Source organism: Opisthocomus hoazin, chromosome 4 (assembly GCF_030867145.1).
Source record: "Opisthocomus hoazin isolate bOpiHoa1 chromosome 4, bOpiHoa1.hap1, whole genome shotgun sequence".
Lineage (NCBI taxonomy): Eukaryota > Metazoa > Chordata > Aves > Opisthocomiformes > Opisthocomidae > Opisthocomus > Opisthocomus hoazin.
The window spans coordinates 13,258,011-13,280,439 of NC_134417.1; the positions used below are offsets into that span (position 1 = coordinate 13,258,011).

The 22,429-nt window shown below is 43.4% G+C and overlaps 1 protein-coding gene across 2 annotated transcripts in view; it reads right to left on the bottom strand.

Annotated features, from left to right (window-relative positions):
* The window catches only part of PLOD2 (procollagen-lysine,2-oxoglutarate 5-dioxygenase 2), a 62,701-nt gene extending 53,752 nt beyond the window's left edge, over window positions 1-8,949 (bottom strand). For both annotated transcript variants that reach the window (XM_075418017.1, XM_075418016.1), the window contains exon 1: window positions 8,567-8,949. In XM_075418017.1, coding sequence (XP_075274132.1) covers window positions 8,567-8,669 — 103 coding nt within the window. In that variant the 5' untranslated portion in view covers window positions 8,670-8,949. The remainder of the gene's footprint in view (window positions 1-8,566) is intronic.
* Between the last annotated feature and the right edge of the window lie 13,480 nt (window positions 8,950-22,429).

Here is a 22,429-nt window from a genome sequence, read left to right on the forward strand (position 1 = left end):
CTAACAGCGGCCACGACCATCTTGTAAGACTGGATCCTCTGCAATTTAATAGCATAGCTCGATTGCTGTTAAAAAATATCCTTAGAGGGGAGACAAAACATGCTTGAAAAACTCCTGAAAGATTGGAAAGTGATACGATTTAAAATAAAAGATGAAATTAGAATTAACAGATCGCAAGTTAAGAACCGTCATGGGCTGCCAAATACATTGTACATCCTGATTTCCTACACCAATACACATTCTTGTGTGAGAGACACGGATTTCTAAAAACCAATGCTTCTAATAAAGGCCAGATTTTGAAGAAGCAGAGGTCCTTACAGACCTCTTCTGAAAGTTTGGTCTGTTTTCCTCTGTATCACAAACCTCCTGTCAATCACCGCACTGCAATATATACACATCTTACTGCAAAATACAAAGAGAAGCACAAACATCATTTATGTGATTTCCAAAAAAGTGTGAGATTTTTCTTGGCTAGCTATTAGCAGACTTGTACCTTCTCCACTTTAAACCAGACATATGAAATTAAAGAAAGTAAACAGCAGCCTGTCTTTTGATGGTACAAGCATAGTTATTGCAGAATTAATAGAGGTACACAGGAATCACCTCTGCTACCACCTGATCCTCAAAATGGTTCAACCTGCAGAAAAAAGAATACTGCTGCCTTTAAACTGCTGCAAAGAGTTTATGACCACAACTGGCACTGAAGTTTACCAGGGATCATTCAATGCATGGGGCTGTCCATGGATAATCCTTCCTGTGCTCTTCCAGGTTATCTGTAGACCTTACTGAAGTTACAGAGCAATAGCTATTGGTATCAAAACTCCCAGCATTGTCCCAAGCCAGGGAACGGAGCTAGTAAAGGCAGAAAGTTTTCAGAAGCTGTCTAGGGAAAGAAATACAGACTGTACAATTTCCCAGCCTTGATTACTTTTGAATAGCTGGTACTGTTGCAACTTCCTCAGCCACAGTAAATCTTGCCCATTACACGGTTCCACCTCTTCTCATGTGTTTTAAAGGAACACAGAAGCTGGGTTAGCAGAAATGCGTGCTTATATTAAGCAAAAGCTGCTCTGAATTTTCTTATACTGTAGCATTTATGCTAGATTAGCACTTCCTAATACACAGCCCTTGGACAGAAGATCAAAATTCTCTTTTCTTTTTTCTCTTCTACCAAGTGAACCCAAACTGGAGTTTTCCAAAACTTAGAAGAAGACTTACCATTCAAGAATCCCATTACCGTTAAACACCATCTGCAACCTAAATCCATTTATGAAGAGGTGAACAGTGCTGCAGCAACTGCTCCTTTCAGAATCTAAAGTTTGTTATGAAAATACTAAAGATTTCTCATGCAAAGAAATTCTCTTGTGCTTTAATCCACAGCCCACAAGGACGTGAACAGGCATTCTCCTCTTCCATGTGTACGGACTCAAACAGCAAGCCTGCTCAGCTGCTGCTTACTGCCTGTCTTTTATCACATCATTTCTGATGCCGCACAGATGTGGCGTTTACATGGAAATAATCAACTGTTGAATGGAGCCAGTTCTAAAAAACTAAATACCAAAACACTGCCCACAGACTATATCACTGTAACTGTTTTTCCGTATTTGTATATATACATACACACACTCTCAAACCAAGATTAGCCATTACTCCCAATATTAATACACAACTGATTTCAGAAAACATTTGAAAGCTGATTCTTTCTCCACCCTTAATCTACTTTCTTCTAATTTAGTAGTATTGAGTATAGAGTCAACAAGAGCTCATTAAGGCCTGTATGTGCACACATCAATCACCCGCATCAGTCCCGGGTGCAGTGCTGGCCGGTGCTCAGGCCCACACTCATTCTAACGCAAGATATCCTCACTTTGGTAGCTGAATAAAACCAGATACAAGCAGCAGTAGTCAAGAGTTTTTCCATCAGCTTCAGTGGACTTGGATGAGACCCCATTTACTGAATCAGATATTCTGTAGTCAAGCAGAGATAAGACACGTTCCTTAGTTCCCAGATAAGAAAAAAAACTAAAACCAACTGTTTGTAAATGACATCATTGCCGTGCATGCGGCAACTCCTCCGACAAGAGCTGCCTAACTTCATGACCAGCGGCGAACAGATCCGGTTACAGCTGTTATTCGTGCCCAGATAGCAATCAAACCACAAAAAAATCTTCCTGAGAGCGGGAGTGGATGGAGTCATGGCACAGGCTGGGTTGGATGGCCCTGCTATAAACTGTCATCGGGGCTGTGCGGCCGAGAGCGGGACACAATTAACATCAGCTGTCTAAGTGAGAAAGTTTACTCAGCTTTTGCCCTGTAGTATCCTTGCTCTCTCTGTCTCTCTCATAAATACGTATCTAGAGAAAGGCATGCTTCTTCTCAAGCTGTTGTTTAGCAAATCCAGCTGTTTAAACAGGAGCAGTCACACACAGGACCATGCATTGTTACAGTTCGTTTTCTGACAGCTAATCAATCCATCAATAAAGTCAGCAGTTAAGACTTGCAATAACGGTTTCTCCTTCGACTAGTCTTTGCTTCAGAAGGGAGAAATTGGATCTGGAATTGCAGCACCCTGAAGATGCGTAACTGTCCTTCATGCCTGCACCGTGGCTCCTGTTGTCAGCAGATGCTGCCACCCCGATTAGTCAGTTCTTCCGAAAACACTGCCTTACAGCTTCACATCTGGCCCCAAGTCCAAGACTGGACATGCAAAATTCTCCAAACAGAAACACAGGCCCTGAAACCCTGGAAGGAGGATAAAAACGTACTTTTCAAAGATCCCTGTTCTGTGTGAGCAAGCAATTCATACTCCACACTTCTGAGCTACACGTAGTGCCCTATCTCGAACAACTCAGTCCTCCAAATCATGAAATAGCATCAAAAACTTCTGTCCTAATTCTGACACTACAACATTACAACACGTCACATATGACATATATTTCAAGATACTTTTAACATCAAACCCCCAGGCCAGCAACTTCAGTTACTAAGTTTCTGGACCTGGTTCTGATCTCACACCAATGTGTATAATTGTTTTACAGTGATGTAAAGCAGAATTAGTAAACCGCTTACGAGGATAACCTAAGAAAACACTTTGCTGTACTAAAGTTTCATGTGAACTACAAAGCTAAAGGTAAACAATCCATTTTTACTGTTTTTGAAAGAAAAAAAAGTAAAAAAATACAAAAGCAATTCCATCTGATACTGATTATTTTCTGCACAGTGGATTTCAGTGAGAACCCCTAATGGGCTCATTCAGTACATTAACACTTAGACCCACAAGCACAGAATTAACTCTCAGGGGAATGGCACTTAAATGCCAAAACTGTTTTTGTTTAACATTTTTCTATCTTTTGTCCTTACAGTTTGTTTGCATTAATTACAAATATTGCATATTCAGCTTTAAAAACATACTTGCAGTTACACTGCAAGAGTCAGTACTGCCATCAAAAAGCAATTTTCACCCCACTCTGCCTCCCCCCATGTGTATTTTCTAAGCGAATGCACAGTACATCAGTAAATTTGCAACTTGTCCAAGAAGAAACCCTGGAATACTTCCAAAGGGCAGATCATAAGAGCTGGGGATCCAACCACTAAAATAAAGGGGATTTCTTCAGAATCATCCTATAAATTTGAATGTAATGTTTAAAGCCAAGGCAGAGTTCTACTGCTTAGCATTAAACTATTAAGGAAATTGGTCTGTAATTACTTTGTACTCCATTACAAAAATAGTCATGTGTTTTAAAAGAAATTATACAGTAATCCACAGCATCTTTAATTTCGGTTCAAGCAGGAACAGAATGAAATGATCAAATATGTCAACTGTATAATTTGTCAATAATCTAAATATTTCAACAATTAGTAGGTACCTAAGTTTCTGCAGTCTCAGTGCTCACTTGGAACCAATATCATTAAAATACTATACAAAAAAAGGTACACAGGCACACAAGCATGCACATGCACTGAGAACATGAAGTAGCCAGACTACTCTGATCATCAAAAAATTTACTCTGCTTCTTTAGCGGACTTGTCATTTGTTTGGTTTTCCTTCTACTACAAACTGTAAAAGGAATTCTAGCTCCTGGAAAAAAAGATACCTGGGATGAAACAGTGACTTTACATGTTTAGACTCCTTATGACCAGTATAATCCATATTTTCAAAACTGAATTCACCTTGAGGAAATACTCCAGAAGCAGTTCTATTAAACCACCTAAAGCCACTTTTGCTGTGAGGCTGTGCTTACAAGCATGTACTCCTTGATGATTAAGTGTCATTTATTCTCTAGAGCCTACAGCATTCCCACATATACAAACACATTCCTGCTGCTGATCTGTTTGGTCAATTTGTGATTTGTGCTGGAGGGAACCACGCTCTATGTTTAAAGAACGAACAAAAATATTCTTCATTTTCTAACTTGTTCACCTTGCAACTGATCTTTCAAAAACTATAAAAAACTGACATTATAAATGAAAACAAAAATGCCCTTATTGCAACCATACTTACTCTTCATGAGAAGCGAATTCACTTGAGCAGCATGTCATTTATATTTCAGACTGGCAGCTCTACATAAATGGAAAGATACTGCTTTTGATTACACAATGTAATAATCCTAATTCAACAGATGAACTAAACACTTCCCCATGAAGAGACTGAGTCACTTTTGCTTAAGTAAGCAGCAGTGACGGAAAAAAACAAGAACTCGGACATAAATATGACTCCCCAGAGTATGCCACCAACATAAAGAAAACTTTGAGAAATGATCTGTTAGTTTAGATCCTTGACAGGAACACATTTCACACAAAACCCCCTTGGCTCAGATAACCATGGCGGTCATTCCACTGCAATTTACAGCATCAAATGCTGATGATCAATGTCACAACTGTTTTACTTTTTCTTGTTTTAATTACAAATGCATTTTACAGTCAAGGTTTCAGTGATCTTATCCAACACCACTGTGTATTGCAGAGAGAAGCAATGTCACATCCAGCACTGTGGTCTTCCTCCACAGCCCAGTTATTCCCTCCACCTAATGAAAGAAAGAAAAGCCTGGCCAAAAAACTCTTAAAATAGTTTTTTTTTATTTTCCAAAAGAGACTTGCATTGAGCAGCCTCTAAACCAAGTGCTACGAAGAACTCAGACTGCCAACTTTGGGTGTTTTCAAGGATGAGCATTTTCAAGGGAAAAATGGATGCTGGAAGAACAACTTTGCTGCTTTTCAACTCCACAACCATGTTCACTTACTTTTAACTAATTTCCAAACACACACACCCTCCACTACGCACTGTTTCATTGGTTATTCATCCCTTATTTCAAAGCTGGAGCCTGAAGTTCTCTACGCGAGCGATCAACATCCATCCGAAGCCGTGCACACCGATGCTACGCGCGTTCCTCAGCACTCCCCGGGGCGCCAGGACGATGGTCTCCCCAGGACACAGGCAGCCCAGACGCTGTCTCCCGCTGGGCCAAGTTGGGGGTACACCATCCTGCGCCTTTACACTTCACCTCTAAGGGGTGAGTGGCAGCTCTTCCCTTGCAAAAAGAGCCCAAGACTGCCAAGTGACCTAGAGGTTTCTCCCCAACACGGGTTTACATACGCGGTTTTAGATGCTCTGGTGACAAGACGGGACAAAAGTAGCATCAGTAGAGAAGCAAGCAACAAAAAATCGGGCAGAGAGATGGAGGCAGGCATAGAGCGCTGTGCTTACGGCCTCTTCTCCACCAAGCAGGCAGAGTCTTCCAGTACTTCTAATAAGTATGTCAAGGTGGCTGAACAACTACATTCCCTTGTTTGCGCACCACAGGCGCCTCCAAGGGAAAGGCCTATCGATCGCTCGCTGTCACTCTCAGAGACCATTCTGGCTGAGCCCTGAAAAGTCAGAACAGCACAGAAATGGCAACAGCACACACTGTGTGTCCAAGTGAGTCCCTGCACGGCTAGACCAGTCAGCAATCACTGCTTACAGCACTTGTGACCAGCACCTGATGGACACTGCGGTGGAGGAGAGCCAGCCAGCCCTCGGCGCTCCCACAGCCGGCTGGGCTGGCTCTGGAAAGCCACCCACGCTGCCGAGACCCCCTTCGCCACAAACCCCATCCTGATCCACCCACCCACCCCTCACATTTCGGGAGCACTGGTAGACAGCAACGAACCATGGGGACCACCTCAAAAGCTGCCTGCTTGCCACCATTACAACCTGTGGCCCCAACACCTCAGCGCAGCTGCGCTGCAGCTGCCCAAGTCCCCTCAGCCGTGCTGGGGAACAGACTCCAAGGCAGCAAAGCCATTTCCCCTGCAAACAGCTGATTAGTAAAACATTTTAGGTGGGAACATCCTCTACGTCTCTTGCCAAGAGCAATGTCTGCTTCTAGCGCAATGACAAATGCCTTTTCCACTCGCTCTCCACGCGCCCTGGAGTGCGTTACATGACAAGCAACACGCATGCAGCAAGTATGGTGCAACAGAAATATTTCAACACTGGTGTTACAGCATAGAAACTTATGTATCTTCACCATACAGGAGTCAGGTTTTCAGAGCTCAACAGTGCCCTTCTCTCCGACGTAAACCCGTGGCGAAGGTGCACAGGAGGGATTTCTGCAAGCAGAGTTTGCCACGGGGCTGCACTGACTGCTCACTGCTCAAGTAACCACTGCTGTGCAACAGGCAGCTCTCTTGCTATAACTTTTCCAAACCTCTCCAAGCAAGACATCTAAGTCTTATTAAGCAATAAAGAAGCAGCCTGGCAGTCAGTTTCAGACACTCTTGTTACAGTTTATTTCTGAAGCAAGCAACGCTAATGGACCGCTTTAAAATCCAACAGGCAAATTGTGTCTTTGCCTGCTGCTTTCCACCAACTTGTACAAACTATCAAGAAACTAGAAATCACAAATCAGATTTCTAGAACTGGAGGCACAGTAAGGTCTGCCCCTCTCCCATCAATACAGCACAGACTCAGGCGAAACATTTAAGGGTTAAAACTGGAATAAACACAAGTAACACAGCAGGCAGCGTCTGGGGGTCACGAAACTACTCCAGTAGTGGTTTCAGCTCAGCAGAGCCTTCTACAATTCAGGCTACTTGTGTTTAAATTAAAAAGAAATAACATCTGCCTGTGTGAACACCTATGTATAAATGTTTCAGTGCTTTCTAGCACTGTAATTTGTGTAGCATCATTTTTATTATTTATATAGACATAGCAGTCTATTTTTGGATTACGCCTCGTTGCTTTTCACATCTTTGAACACGAGCAGGATTAAAGAAAAATCCTTACCGTGTCAGCTATTAATTTATATCAGCATGAGATCCCATCTCTCTCATGCGCAGTTTAAAAAAAAAAGCATTATTTGAATAGATACGTTTGAGAAAATATAACTGGGATTGCAATAACTGATTTTCAAAGGAGCTTGACTTGCAATCTTGCTGCCCTGGAGACAGGCATAGGAGCTCAACTTTTCACTGGGAGCTGCCCCCGCAGCCCGCACCTCGGAGGGACAGCAGAGGCTGAACAGCAATGCTGACGCGCCCCTGACAGACTGTGACCTACAGTGCACACCACAACCTTCCGAGAAAGCCTCTGAGCGACTAGACGCAGCAAAGCTTTAAGAAAACTGGAAATGAGAAGTTCCTTGAGTAGAGTCTGGTATTCATCAATGTCATTTTTTTAACGCTAGTTATCAACCAACTCAGCAGTTTTCCTATCAAAAGTAGAACTTCCTTCTCAAAAAAAAGGAGCTTCCTTCTGCACACCAGAAGAAAATTAAGCTAGATATTAAAAATAACTCGACTACACTCTTGAGCAAACCAGCCAAGAAATGAAACTATTTTGGATTTCATGTGGTAATAATCTAGTGGGATGAAATACCTTTGCACGCCTAGAATAGAAATCAGAAGCACAGATTCTAAAACAGTATCAGAGCAAGAAATCTGTTTTGGCATATAGTTGGACATACATGTGCCTGGACACCTCTCTCCGAGGGAATTTCCTGCACACATTCTTTTCCTTTACATGCCAAAGACAGAATTTCCTTCTGTCTTCTGGCTCCTTGAAACTGAAGTCACCACAGAACACGACAAGCAACCAGCCAGCCAGCCCCCGAGGGACGGCCAGGGGCACCGAAGCCTCCAGCCGACTTCTGTGCGAAGTAGGAAACTTGCTCACAGCTCAGGGAAGAAGCGAATGGCGCGGTGCTTTTCCCAGCCTGGGAAAAACATGTTCATCGACACCTCGGCTCGGGGAACGGGAAGGCAGGGGAGGGGAAGGGGGAACGCAGGGAGACTCGCTTCCCATTAAGGAATCTTCCCCACGGGGGGTTATGCATCTACTTCTGCACGACTCGCCCCGGAGGGTTAAAGCCCGTTACCAAGCGGTTCCCCTGGAGCTCCCGGGGGAGCCCTGCCCCGGCCGCGGGGTGCCCTTCCCGGCGGATGTTACCGGCCCGCCGGGACGCACAAAGGCGCCTGCATCGCCGGCCCGGCAGCGCATCCCCGCCGCCCTCACCGCTCCCACGGCCGGCGTCACCGCGCCGCGGGGCTCCGCCGCCGCACCGCCACCCCCCGCGCCGCGCCTCACCTGCGGGGCCGAGCCCGGGGCGCCGCTCCGCCGCCGCCGGCAGCGCCAGGGCCAGCAGCAGCAGCAGGAGGAGGCGCGGCGGGCGGGCGCCGCTCCACGCCATCTTCCCCCTCCGCACCCGCCGGCCTGCCGCCGCTCCCCGCCCTGCCAGCCCCCGAGAGCGGGGGGGAAACGAGGGGAAAAACCGGTGTCTGGGGGGGCGGGAGCCGCCGCGCCCGGGGCGCCGCTCCTCCTCCGCAGCGGACAGCAGGGAAGGGCGCTGCCGCCCGCCCCAGGCTTTATACGGCGGTGGGAGGAACCGGGCAGCGAGGGCGCCCGGCGGCGCACCGAGAGCTGCTTGCGGCCGCCGCGCCCGGGTACACGCTACTGCTACTCCCGCCGCTGCTCCTGCCGCTGCCGCCGGGGGAGGGCCGGGCGCAAGCCCCGCCTCGGCCGCCGTAGGTGCGGGACGCTGCACGCGCCCGGCGGGGACGGCGCGGGCCGGGAGGCGCGCGCTTGGAGCGCGGGCGCAGGGCCTGGCCCGGAGCGTGGGGCGGCTGCCCCGCCTCGGGTCTTGGCTCGGGGCAGCGCGGTGCCGCCGCTCCCGGGACCTGCCCGGCTGAGACGCCGAGCTGGCGTGGCGGACCCGCTCCTGGGAGCGTTCCCGGCGGTGCGGGCCGCGCGGGGCACCGTGCTCGCCTCCCGCAGAAGATGCTGTCGGTGGTTTCGTTGGCCGCCATTACGTGCCAATAAACCTGTTCCTGAAAATGCAGCGTCGCTGGGGAGATTGCGAGCCAGGGAAGCCGTGACTCTGTGAGCCGACGACAGCCCGACCCTTCCACGTGTGGGCACAGCACTGCTGGGACGGGGACCGCTCTGCACATCCCGTTGGTGCATGGACGATGGGGCCGTCGAGCGCTCCATCGTTTGGTCATGCAGAGTTCCATAAAGGAACGCTGTTCACGTGCCTAACCTTAACACACGGAAAGTATCACACTTTTGTCATTAAAGAAACACCCAACAAATCACCAAATCACTGGAGGCGAGCACAGTGATGCCGAAGGAGATGTGCTGGCCCACTTCCGCGCTTTCTCCTATTGCGATACAAAGTATAGTCCAAAAAAAAAACTGTAAACAATGGCTTACATCTTTAAAAGTGATGTAAAATTATAAAAGCAGATGGCAGCCTATTGGGATCAGCGTGCATTTACACCTTGGAAGTGTTATTTGAGGACCAAAGGCACAATCCAAAACAAAAATTAGTGCTGAAAGAAGGATTCGTGTATTTGAGATCCACCTACATAGTCGTCAAAGAGACACCTCATTTTTTATCCTATATGTCTCTATGGGCCTAACAGATGTGCTTTACTGGAGCCACATTAGAAAGAATAAAGGGGGGAAGGAGGGAAAATTTGACCTTGGCTACTGCAACTGTAAGAACTGCATGCTTTTGTTTGGAACCCAGAGCAGAAATCAGGGCCTGCATTGCATGCCCAGATGCTTTTATGGCTAATTGGGACAGCTCGTTCTTCTGGACCAGGCAGCACACACGGCAGGGAGGGAGGTAGTACAAACCAAAGAAAAAGACTCAGTCCTCGGTCCCAAGGAGCTCCTAGAAGAGGGAAGGCCCAGAAAAGCAGCAATTGGGAAATACTGAAAATGCATTCACGCAATGACGAAGCTGCAGTTGCCAGCTATAGAAGAAACAGACAAGACCCTCCAGTTCTTGGGCAATTACTCGTGACCTACTTTCTCCTGCCACCTCTGTCAGGCACACAGAGAATCGCCAGAGAACAAACATCTTTTGAATGCAGACAGTACGACCACATTTATGCACACATCCATGAACAGCCTCTGCTCATCCAAACAAGAGCACTACTGCTGCTGATGAGCTTACGTAGGTACATACACTGCGTTAGCCGACGCGAGCAATGCCGTCACTAGGATGACACTGCAAGTACTTCTATCTTCATTTTTTTAAAAAGCAAGTTCAAGATTTCAAGTAAGAACTTTGGCCTATGAAAAATGGAGATGGAAAAAATAGTTACTATATTACAGCTTTAGTTTTAAGGCACAAAACAGGTAAACAAGCATTTCAATAGAGGTCCACAACAGATCGAACCTCACCTCAGATCCAGAACAGCTTAACAGTAACGCTTGTACTTGGAGATACAAAGAAAGTGTAATTACAAAGCTGAAAAAAGAAGAACTCGTCAAGAAGGAATTAAATCACAAGAGACATGTGGAACACACTTCATACCATCAACCATGAAAGCAATTACCAATTACTTCACTAAATTCTGAGAGGGAAAAACAGGACTGTTGGGCATCATTTCAGAATACCATGGAGATGATGTCACAGCTCCCACAGATGGGACGGGAAGTAGACGAAGCTTCCGCCCTGAGAATTGAGAGTAAAATCAGCAGCTGAGTGTCACGTACGTACGCATTGCTCTCTGATATCACAGCCCGGCACTTCACCTCTGTCAGGAGCAGCAGCTAGTTTCACCAGAGACTAATACACAGGTCCTGAAACAGCACTGTTAGGTGGAAACCAGTGGTCATAAAGAGGAGGGAGCATCCCAGAGAAATCCCGAGAGGCATTTTGTTATCAAAAAGTAGATGTAAACAGTAGCAGGAAAGAATGAAAATAATTAGTGAAAGAAGGCTGTAAACATGCAATAATGAAAGAAAAGGAAATAGCTGACAAAGATAGATTTCTAATATATGAGGGAAATGGGTTGAGAGAGCTGTGATATAAACACAGCTCATACCTGTAAGTGCAAGCCCAGACTTTGGCTAGAAGCTGTTACATTTTCTTGTCATTTTCCTTGGTCTCTTGAAAACCAATTTCATTTTTGGCTGGTGTTAGAAAATGCAAGCTTTGCCCCTAGAGAGAAAAGAGAGCTGAAAGCTACCCAAAACACTGCTTTCAAAGTGACAGATGTGGGCAAGACATCTCCTGTCCCCACAGGCTTCACTTGGACTCTGGCCGATGGAAGGGAACATGCTTGTGAAACTTCACAACTGAGCTCCACAAGCTGTGCAGTGCCCAAGGGCTCTGTCTTGTCCTGCCTTCACAGACACTTGGATTAGAAATGCTGCATTTTTTTTGTCCAGAAATACCAGCTTCAAGACCTGAGTTGGCAGCTGGTGGTTAGCAGGGTCTTCAGCTCTCCTGGTGCTGCTGCAGGCTGCTTCAAGTGTAGTCAAGTTGTTACGGTGTACTCAGCACTTAAACCTCTGAACTGCTAAGTAGAAACTTACCCTCAAATCAAAATCATTTAAAATAATAATATAGACAGCGTGTAACATAATGTGCTTGTATGCACATTATACTACGGAGGTTAACTCCAGAAATAATTGCTTCAAATATCTCAAGAAAGTCTCACATTCTTGCTGTTGTCACAAATTGCCCCTTTGACTTTTGACTTTGTCGAGCCTTTTTCATGAGAATAAAACATTTCTTTTCCTCTGCAACCAGGCAATTTCTTCATGAGAAATGACTCCGTTTGCTTAAGTAGGCATGGAGGAGGGGAGAGAGTTCCTTGCTGTTAGTTGTGGGGCTCTGACCATGGGAGCCCAAGGAGTTTTCTTGTCCTACAACTCCAGCAATAGTGAACAAAACCAGACAGGGAGCAACTGTAAGCAGTCCTCGCTTCAAAAAGTCACTATGAAAAGTGATTTTCTGTAACTTCGCAATCATTTGCCAAATTATTTTTTTTTTTCAGACCCAGTCCATTTTCAGCAGATCAGCCATAACATCTAGAATTCAGCAGTCAGTCATTTGGCCAAAATTCTACAGGACTTCTGCAGGACAGAACAGCTTCCTCAATTATCAGTATCCTCTGTTCCTTCAGTGCCTTTTCCTCAGATGTCTAGGTAGTTCTTTTGCAGTCTCAGAAAATCCCTGTCTGTATCTGCCTATCCCTACCTCCTTTTCCACGTCTCTTTCCTAATTGTAAGAAATCGTCGTGGGGTTGGCAACTTCCATCTTCCCCAAACCACCAACAATATTATATCTCAAAATGCATATAGCTGGTGCCACATGGAGAGGAAATAGACATAGTTAATTGCATCACCAGCCCATCACTGCAGCCGGACGGAGCTAGATCCTGCCGTAGGAATCTGCCTTCTAAGCTACAGAAGCTTCTCATAAGAAGCTCACATCCTCTAACTACTCTTCATTTCACTGCTTTTAAGAAGAACACAGGCTGTGCTCCTGCTGTGCTTTGCCTGTCCTTGAACTCACCTCACCTTGCATCTAGACCTCAAAATTTCTTCTTTTATTCTGAAGCCCCACTAGAATACCTTAGCCACAGGTGCTGAAGTGGAGTGGTGTTGGTCACACAAACTTCCATCCCTAATCTTGCAACCCTGAAATTATTCATTATACAGTCATATAATCAAAAGATGAGAAAAACAACAAGACTGGTCTGTGGAAAGCCATGGGACAGAAGGAATTGTCAACAATTCACCAGCAGCAGTATTCCAATAATTTTTTAAAGAAAATCATCATGACAGAATCCCAAGTCTCTTACCTCAATAAAGATCATAAAGACTTTTCTAACAGATAATGAATTTTACATACAACAGTCAAAAGTCTATTTTGTCTGGGCAAAAGTCAGTCACTCCCTATGCATTTTCAATAACAGCAGTCATTAGTCATTTGTTACAAAGAACAAATTAATTCCTCTCCCATTCTATCCTAGCTTGTCCGCTCAAATATCTTTCTAGCTTCATAAAATTTGTCCTCTCTTTGTGTTACAGAGGCAATTCCATAGCCCTGTGATTTCACTGCCTGGGTCACATGCATACAAACTGTAGAATTAAATGGAAGTTTTTGGCTTCATGTGGTTATATCACTGATTTAATTTATTATATCAAAGTGGTAACCCTGAGTTTAGCTTTGAGATTAGATTAGTGAAACACCTTTGAATTAGGAAGTCATACTTATTTTTTCCATTTAAATGCTTTACCTTTTGTAATTCCTAGAGAGAAAATAACTGGTTTTGAATTATAAATTCAAGCCATACCAGTATTTTACATGAGTCAGGCGTAGCTGAAAATGGAAGCTTGTTATTAGAGAATAGTACTAATAGAAATTAACATTCCAAAGCAATAGAAAGCTTAAAAATCCCTTTTCAGTCATAGGAAAAAATGTTCTACAGGTATAATTTGTTTAGATGGTTGTGGCTGTTTTAATTGAACCTCAAGGCAATGAAATACTAGAACTAAAGTAGAATTTTAAAAAGAAGTATGTGTATTTTTTGCAAAAATACATCACTATGAATGTAAAGGCCCATCTGGCAATAATATGGCATTAAAATGAGCATCACATTGCCTGACTTAGTATGTGTATGCAAGCCTTTAATAAGGGCCTCTTAATTACTTCAGCCCGAATAAGAAATCTTCCATAGACATTTTATTTCCAAGGAATCAGGCTAAATGTTACTGAAATTCTACTCTTGCTGTCTGAAAATAGTTTCTCTTTGGTTGCCTCCCTTCAATTTATCCTCAACTTCAATAAGAACATTTCTTTGAGTTGCCGCCCCAGTCTTGTTATTATGGGTGTGATCCAGCCCGTTGCCGAGACGTGCTGAGCACTCCTCAGGGGTGCTGAGACCCCACGCGCTTCTGTGGGTGCTCAGCACCTTTCGCTATCGGGTGCTGAGTGAATGCTTTGGGCTATAGTCATTGGTTCTTTCCCAAGCCACCCAATCAGAAATCACTTTGCTCCTTTCACTTATTTATAATTATAGCTATAAACAGCCCATATGAGCAAAAGATTAATAGTGTTTGCAAGCATTTCCAGGGTATAATCAGCTGTCATCCCATAATTACTCAAAAGATTGAATGGGTGGCTTGGAAATTACAAGGAGATTTACATTCCTTTACTGAGACTGAGCAGCGAGACATGAGTGCCCATGAAAAGCCGTGATAAGTTTTCATCTGTGGTCCATCCTTTGGCATTTATGGCGTGATTGCTCCACCCTCAAGGTCCTATCCTGCACTACGGAAGTCGGTGAGCATCAGAAGACAATAAATCCTGCTGACCTGGCCTTAAACCAGGCGCTTTAGACCTCTGTCACTGCTTCTGGTGGACACAAAGGTCTGATCCCCATTTTTGGCTTTCATTGCGTGATTTATATAGGCACAAGAAACTGAAAATTAAATCCTGCAGAGCGTATCTTGTAAACCCTGCTGATCAGGGTTGATCTTGTAAAGATTACAGTCCCATCACCCAATAAACTATAAAATGCTTCCCAGAGCCTCAAATGAGAGGTGTTGAAATGGACAATTAATCATAATGACTAATTTAAAGTCTTGCTTTTGTTGTAGTTTAGGGATGCAGAAAAGAATATAAAGGGAAAGGAACTGACGTTCAAGAAAACTGGCTGAAAGAAAAGTTATTTTAAACCTTTACTGTGCGATTAATAGGAACTAGTGGAAAATTGTATTTATGAAAGTGTCTGCAGCTGGGAGTCTATGTGAGTGTTTGTGTCCATGTCAACAAACCATCGTAATGTAAAAAATGTTCCTCTGAAATAAGTCAGTGGTATTAAACAGACTGAAGTGTGTCATGTGTGTGAGACCAATAGAGGAGGGGAGGTCAGTGTGAATTTTACAATAGTTACCCGAAAGCCTACTTTTTTTGTGATTTCTGAAGCCTAGTGCAGACTCCTAGAGTGGCAATTTGGGAAAACCGCTGGAGCAGAGAAGTACGTCCCACAAGTATTCCCCTACGGGAAGACATCAGATTTCATATTGTCTGTTACTGGAATGGTTTTGGTCGAGGTTTCTTTTCCTGCCCTTGCTCTGGGAGTTTTATGACCATTCTGCCTGTCCACAATGATCTCATTCTCTCCAGCTGACTTGTATAAGGTAAATAGAAACTGCTGTCTGACAAAACCTAATTTTGACAGGTAGGGCTTTTTAGTAATTTAGTTTGATTTATAATAAAATTGCCATTAGATCAGTCTTATTTCCTGCTTCCTGTATGATCTAAATGAGGAATCCCAGATGGCCTCAGAACAACTTCTGGCAGCATTTCTGGAGCACTGGATTCAAGAGAAAAAGGAGACGGGCTGGCCATCATTTTGCTGCTGCTGAAGTCCCCATGCACAGAGCCTTCCAACTTCCACGTTTCAGCAGGCATTGTGTGAAAGAGCAGCCACAGGAAAGGTGAGGAAAAGCTAAGAGCCACAGGTCTTACTGAATTTAGTGCCTCTCTGGTTGGTCAAAATACCATACGGCTTTGCAATACCTCACTATTTTGCCTCTTGACAAGAAAACCTTTTACAGGGAAAAAGAAGTGGCAGCCAATAAAAACAAGGCATGGAAAGCACAAATACTATCTTTAAATGAACAGCTAAATACAGTTACCAGGAAAGCTGAGGTTGTGAGCAATGTCCCTGACAGGAGCAAGAAAAATCTCATGACTGAATCAGCAGGAGAATGTGCTTTCAAAGTTAGAAACATTTAGGAGCTAAACACTGCCTTTGAGGGTTTTTTTCTCATCCTCTTCTCCATCTTGCATTGCATGTGCACATATTTTTATTTGGTGAAAAGGGATATGAAGGGAGGTTATGATCAGATCACTACTAGAAAACTTTCCCTGCAGAGCCGGGGTCACAACTGTTCACCAACACTAGTGTACTTAATCACTTAGCTCAGTGACTCGTAGGGTAAGTGTGAGAGTGGTGCAGATTCAGACCTTTAACACTAACATGGCCAGGATTTACTGAAGCAGTGAAAAAGTTTTAGGTTTCGGGCTGTGTACTGTGAAAGGGAGATGCCCTCGGTCTGGATGCTTCTTGACTGTACTTCTTAGGCCAGTGAGCAAAAGCGTGCATACCTGTTTTTGAAGGCTGAGAGCTGGACTGTTCTCAGCTTACACAGGAAGGGGCACAGAGGAGGCAAGCTTTGAATAGCAGCATAGTTTTGATAAATGTGATCCACTCTGCATTCAAGACAACTCACCTATCTGCTGTTCAGGGAATGACTGGAATAAATTGAGATCTTCCAATAGATCCTCAAAGGGCTCTTTTCAAAAGATTTGGAAATGCAATTATTTTCTAGCACATCACTCAACAGAAGGACAGCTACTTTGAATCTTTGATATAATTTCTCAGAGACTGCAGTTTGTGCTTCTTTAGTTTGGATGCTCAGGAAGATGTAGTCTCTAGCTAATATAGTTCTGATGACTTGTCAAGGTTGGCAAAACCTGACATTGGCAGTACATCTTGCTCCTGTAGTCTGGGCTTTAGCAGAGCAGTTTCAGAGGTGATCTGGCTGCTTCACTTCCAGATAATCCAAAGCCTGTACTGTTCAAGGCAACATACAGATTGATTCTACATTAGGGAATGTGGTGGAATGAAATTCCTTCCTATTTAAAGAAAATTAAACAAACTTACTTTATGTATCGGAAGAAAGCAGCAACCTCCTCCAGAATGGGGAGGAACATCGTGATGAATAAATAGCAGGAGTCACAGGTAGCCAAGCAGTGCTCCAGTTCTGTGAATGGCTGTTCATAAAATCCCAAGCAGAATTAAGAAAGTGGCCAAAATTGCACATAGCCTGAGCATCACATGCTGACGGGGTCCCTCTTCCTCAGTCTTTCTTCACTCCATCAAGAGGATATGCGTAGTATGTAGGGCTGTAGCCAAAATAACTTTATGGGGTTTAGACAAGTAAAAATCACAATACTCAACCTAATAATGTCCTCAGATAAACTGTGCAGGCAGCCTCTATTCCATGGTACCTAAAGGAGGAGGGAAAGTTGGCAGGCACAGAGCACACATCCCCAGGACACTCCTAGTAACTGGAGAGGTGAAAGCCATCCTTTTGTCATAGCAAAGAAAAGGGGTAGACACAAGTCCCCTTTCCTTGTATCCCTCTACCAATATAAGGATATTCTTAACTTTCAGATAGGACCCTGGCAGGCAGCTACATAACAAATTACACCTCTGCAAAACACTTAGAGGAAAATGTTATTAAGTGGCTATCTCATTGTGCTTACATTCTGCCTGCTAGAATTCAGAGTTCAGCTGAAATAAGGCCTGCAGAACTCCCTGTGGCTCAGCTGTAATGCTCCCCATGGGTAGTGGGGAGTATTGATATTACTTATGTCTACGTTCGGGTTCCTAGAGTGCAATTTGTACACCTGATTGAGGAAAAAAAAAATCAGTAATGCTACTCTTGTTACTCTGCTTGGAAAGGCTACATAAACATTTGTGTTGAGCTATTAAGTCATTTCTAACCAGAAAGTTCTGATACAAATTATAAACAAAAAAGATCCTTTATGCCAGTCATTTTCATATTATTTCCCTTTCATGTATCCTCATTTTGCAGGTGCTGCTGCTTCACTTTTTCTACCAAAATATGCTCATGCAATTTAGCCAGAGCTGTATTAGCCTAGTGTCAGTATGAAGGCTCTGCAGGTCCATACATATTTCATTCTCTGTGTTTCATGGCAGGGACATGTGACTATCTTTAGCTCATTCCCCTTTTTTTTGTGTATAATCTTCTTTCTGCCAGCTCTGCATGGAGATGACTCAACTGTCTCTAAGTCCTCCAGTCTGCTCCAACCTGGAGCAGTGCTCAGAAACATCAACACGACTTTCCAGCCCTTTGGTAAACACATCCAGCCATGAGCACAGCACTTCCAGTCATGTGGACTTCATCTTTTTCTCAAGATCCTTTCGAAGTTGTTGGTTCGTGAGATGCAAGAATCAGATCCCAAGACTGTGGTTAATCCACTCACTTTGCATTTATTTTTATGCTAGCCAGTTGGAGTGTTTGTACCTCAACTGAACGCAGAACAAGGGAGTTGTTGGATCAAGCCCCTGGAGGTTAGTGCCATCTGAAAGATTTCAAGCTGCCAGACAACGTAAAAGCCATGGTTTCCAGTTCTCAAAACAGTGTCCATGAAAATAATTTTGAAATTGTATTGTGTGCAAGAAACAAGGAACTACTATAAACATTACTATTTTCTCATCCCAAAGCAAGGCAATTTTTTTTTTCAACCTTGCCTTCCTAAATAGCACATCCCCATTATAAACACATTTGGAAGTTTTTCAAGATAAAAAGTGTTTAGTGAACATCTTTTGTTAGACAGAAACATTAAGTAATCCTGGTAGATTATTATTAATTTGATTTAATTTTTGCTGTGGGTTTGGTAAATTTGGTGTTGTTTGACTCCAGAGGAGTGTCCAACACACTGTGCACAGCATTGTAGTGACAGTCTGCAAAAGCCTACTGAGCACCACCCGAGCTAGCAGGGAGTTAGAAATCCGAATGGTAATGTTGAGACTATTATTAAGTATATGCTTAGCCATCAGGGCTCCACAAATCACTATATAAAGCTGTTGTGAGGTATTAGTATTGCCACAGGCTATTGATGTTACCCAGTTTTAAGGTTCACGCCCTAGAGATAATAGTGATAACCTCCCCAAAGAATAGAAATCACTTGCTCCCAAAACAAAATATATTCTTTAAGTTGGACCATGCTTAAGTAGCTGCCAAAGCCAGAGAGAATACTATGATGCAATTTCCAAAGAAAAATGAAGACAAGATAAAGGCAGAAAAAATTCCCTTCTAAATCACAGAAATTCAAGAAAACTCATACACTGCTAAAGCGAGGCTTCTGCAAAATCTCAACTGCAGCCTCTTTCTCTTTTGGTACCTCATGTGTCTTTTTCCAAATCACTGTCAGAGGGGATGAAGATTCTTGTTGTTTTACTAAGGGTAGCCCATTTAATCCTGCTCTTCATATCTTCCTGCTGCTGTTCCTGAGCAGCTCAGCTTGCTGTACATCAATATGCATTTGTTCTGTTGAATTATTATAAATAATTCTGTAGTTCTCAAACATAATTCTAGCGTTTTATTCCCCCTGTGCTCTAGGACTATAATTGAGACAGCTGATGGTGCAGCTGAATATAAGCTTCCATAAACAAGCGCTGTGAATTTGAACTCCACTGCACGTAGGCTATCCACACAGTTTTTCCACTCTGGCTGTTTCGCCCTGCAGCCAACTGGGGAAGATGTTTTGGCCATGACTCCACTGTAGATTACTCCACATCAGACTGACGACTGATTGGGAGGAAAAAGCTACTGGTTAAACGTCCATGGTTTTCAGCCGGCGTCCCAAGAGCCTCAGGGGAGATGCACTCCCTCTCTCTCTTGAAAAGCATAAGCGCTCCCAGGTTGACCTTCAAAGTTGAGTTCTGTTTGTGGCAGTGTGTACTCTGCACCTCTCAAAGACAGGGAACTGAACACAGCACTTGAAATTTTACAGGCTGTGTTTGCTTTTCATGTAGAGCAGACAGGGGATATTAGGCGGGGATTTGCTTTACAATCACCATTTATGTCATTTACTCCTTTTCTTTTCATCCCAGAGAAAGCCTAACCTTTTCCCATGGAATTTCTCTGAAGTGAGTCACAGAAGTCAACTGTTGCCCAGGCACTTACAGGAAAGATGGATTTACATTTTATGTGCATTTTTAGTAACACTCTTCTGTCGCACCATACATCTCAGTGACTAAATTAGGTCATTCCTTTGCATCATAGAGGAAAACAGATGTGATTTATCAGTCTGTCATTATGGAGGAGGCTTGATTTTGAGTTTGTCCACCCACTTCTGCCTCCACACAAACCTTAGTCTGCGATTCCCATCACTTTGGGACTCCATAACTGGAGAGCATGACTGGGCAGAGAAAGGCTTTGATACTTTGGTGATTAAACATTTCAAAAACACCTAATATTTAGATGATGGGTGGATGACAGCAAGGAAGAAGCACCTCTCTGTGACATGCTCTCCCTATAACCCACCAAAAAATATCTGGCAGTGAGAAAAGATTCAGAAAACACGTACTAGCAAATACGCTTTGTTTCTCATCGTATGCTATGCCTGAGATGGCTGTTCATGACAAGTCACTGGGGGACAGCATGTGTCACTGGCAACAAGACCTACAGCCACCCTGCACAACACCGTGGTCCTCCCCAGGTGCCCTGAGATTGTGCCCTATAGCAGTGCTATAGAGAACCCTATGCCTTTTCAGTGCTGATAGCGGAAGCAAATACTGCTTTTAAGGAGATTATTCCTGTGAATGCTTTTCAGCCTTCTACGGGTTTTAAACTTATGGAAAAAATTCTTAATTTTGCACTAAAACTCATTCAGGAGTTGCATATGTAAACTTTTAAACCAAAGTAACCTTTTGCGCTAGTCATCTGCTCAGTTATCAGCAAGGAACTGATGGGACTTAGAAGAACCTCAGTTACTGCTCCACAGGCAGAGAAATCTCCAATAAACAGGGCACTGTCTAAATAAATCTAATACAATCATTAATTCAAGTCTCATTATTTAGAGAAATGTATCATGCAAGAAAATATAAAAACATTTAAGCACAAAATTGCTAGATTAACAGGGGTATCTTCATAATTCTACCTGGCTGATTTTATTTCTTTCTTTTGGGAGAAAAAAGAATTATACTTCTTATATTTCCATGTGAGAAGAGACACTTCATGAGCTTTTCTGGCCACAATGTCACACTCCTTGCATTCCTCTTACATATCCTCATATTATAGCCGAGAACACGAGTTAGATTAAAACATTTTGGTCCTCAGCAGAGTAAACCATTGACGCCATGCTGACAGCCTGTTAACAGCAACCAGCTATTAGTAGAATTGCTGTGGGAGTTTGTAGGAAGGCATTTGCAAATGCTTTATCAATACAGATTTACCTCAGCAGCAAAAAAGACAGACAGCATCGCTTCTTGTGGCCTGGGGTGGATATGCCATATTCTTCCTCCTAGCTAAAGAAAAAGCACTTGAATCAATATGAATTGCAGGTAGATAGCTCAGGTGGAGTGGAAGGTGGTGGTCTCAGGGAAGGGATGACGTTTCAGGAATTGCAACAGTTTTCCATGTACCTGTAATCAGGAAGAACCAAAGAATGTCTCCACTCACCGTGCTCTCTTACCCAGTCACTCCGGGCTGCAGCTTGATTATGCTGAGATTTCAAGCCCTGATATTTTTAGCAGCCTTCTCTTGCTCTGTTCCATTGTCAGCAGTTATATTTATACTTCTAAATGGTCAAATTCTAATCTTAAATGCACATTAACCAAAAAAACCCTAATCTGTACCTGGATAGAAACATTAGTGTGGCTGGGTCTGAGCTGAGACAGAGATTTACCAGTGGTGCTAGGTGCCCTCCAGACCAGGCAGCTGATTGCCTTTGATTTCACCGAGCTTTGGGTCAAGAGGATTTTGAAGTCAAACATATTTCATAGATGTTTACACCTCATTGCATCTTTTTGAAAAGATAAAAACTTCACTGGTGCATATTTCTGTTTGCAAATTTGGCTTGAGTTCATCTGATAGTGAAAGCTTTTGCTAAATTTCACCACATAATTATTGAAGTGCAAATCCCCAGGAAAAACAATTTGCTGTAAAGATTTTGTACTTGCAGCTTAAGACGTGTTGATTAGTTGATGTTTTACTCTGGCACTGCATTGTAGTAGCTCCATTGTAGCATAGATAACCACTGACATTTCAATAATTTCTGTTTTTCATTACTTTTCTTTAATATGCACTTTTGCATGAGTATTTGCTTCAACTAAACTTACTGCTTAGAAAGTTTAATGCCATAAATGGAGCACAAACAATGTGCATAAATTTAGTTGATTTATTCAACAGAGATTTTATCTTGTTCTGTCTTGCTTTCTTCTCTATCACTGAAACTTTAACTATTTGCTCTTTTCCTTTTTTTTTTTCCTTTTTTTTCTTTTTTTCCATGGAAAATTGTGTGCTGCAACGCACAGGTAAGTTCTTGTTCATTTCAGTGGCTGGCTTCAATTCTTGGTGCATTTTAATATTAGCTCA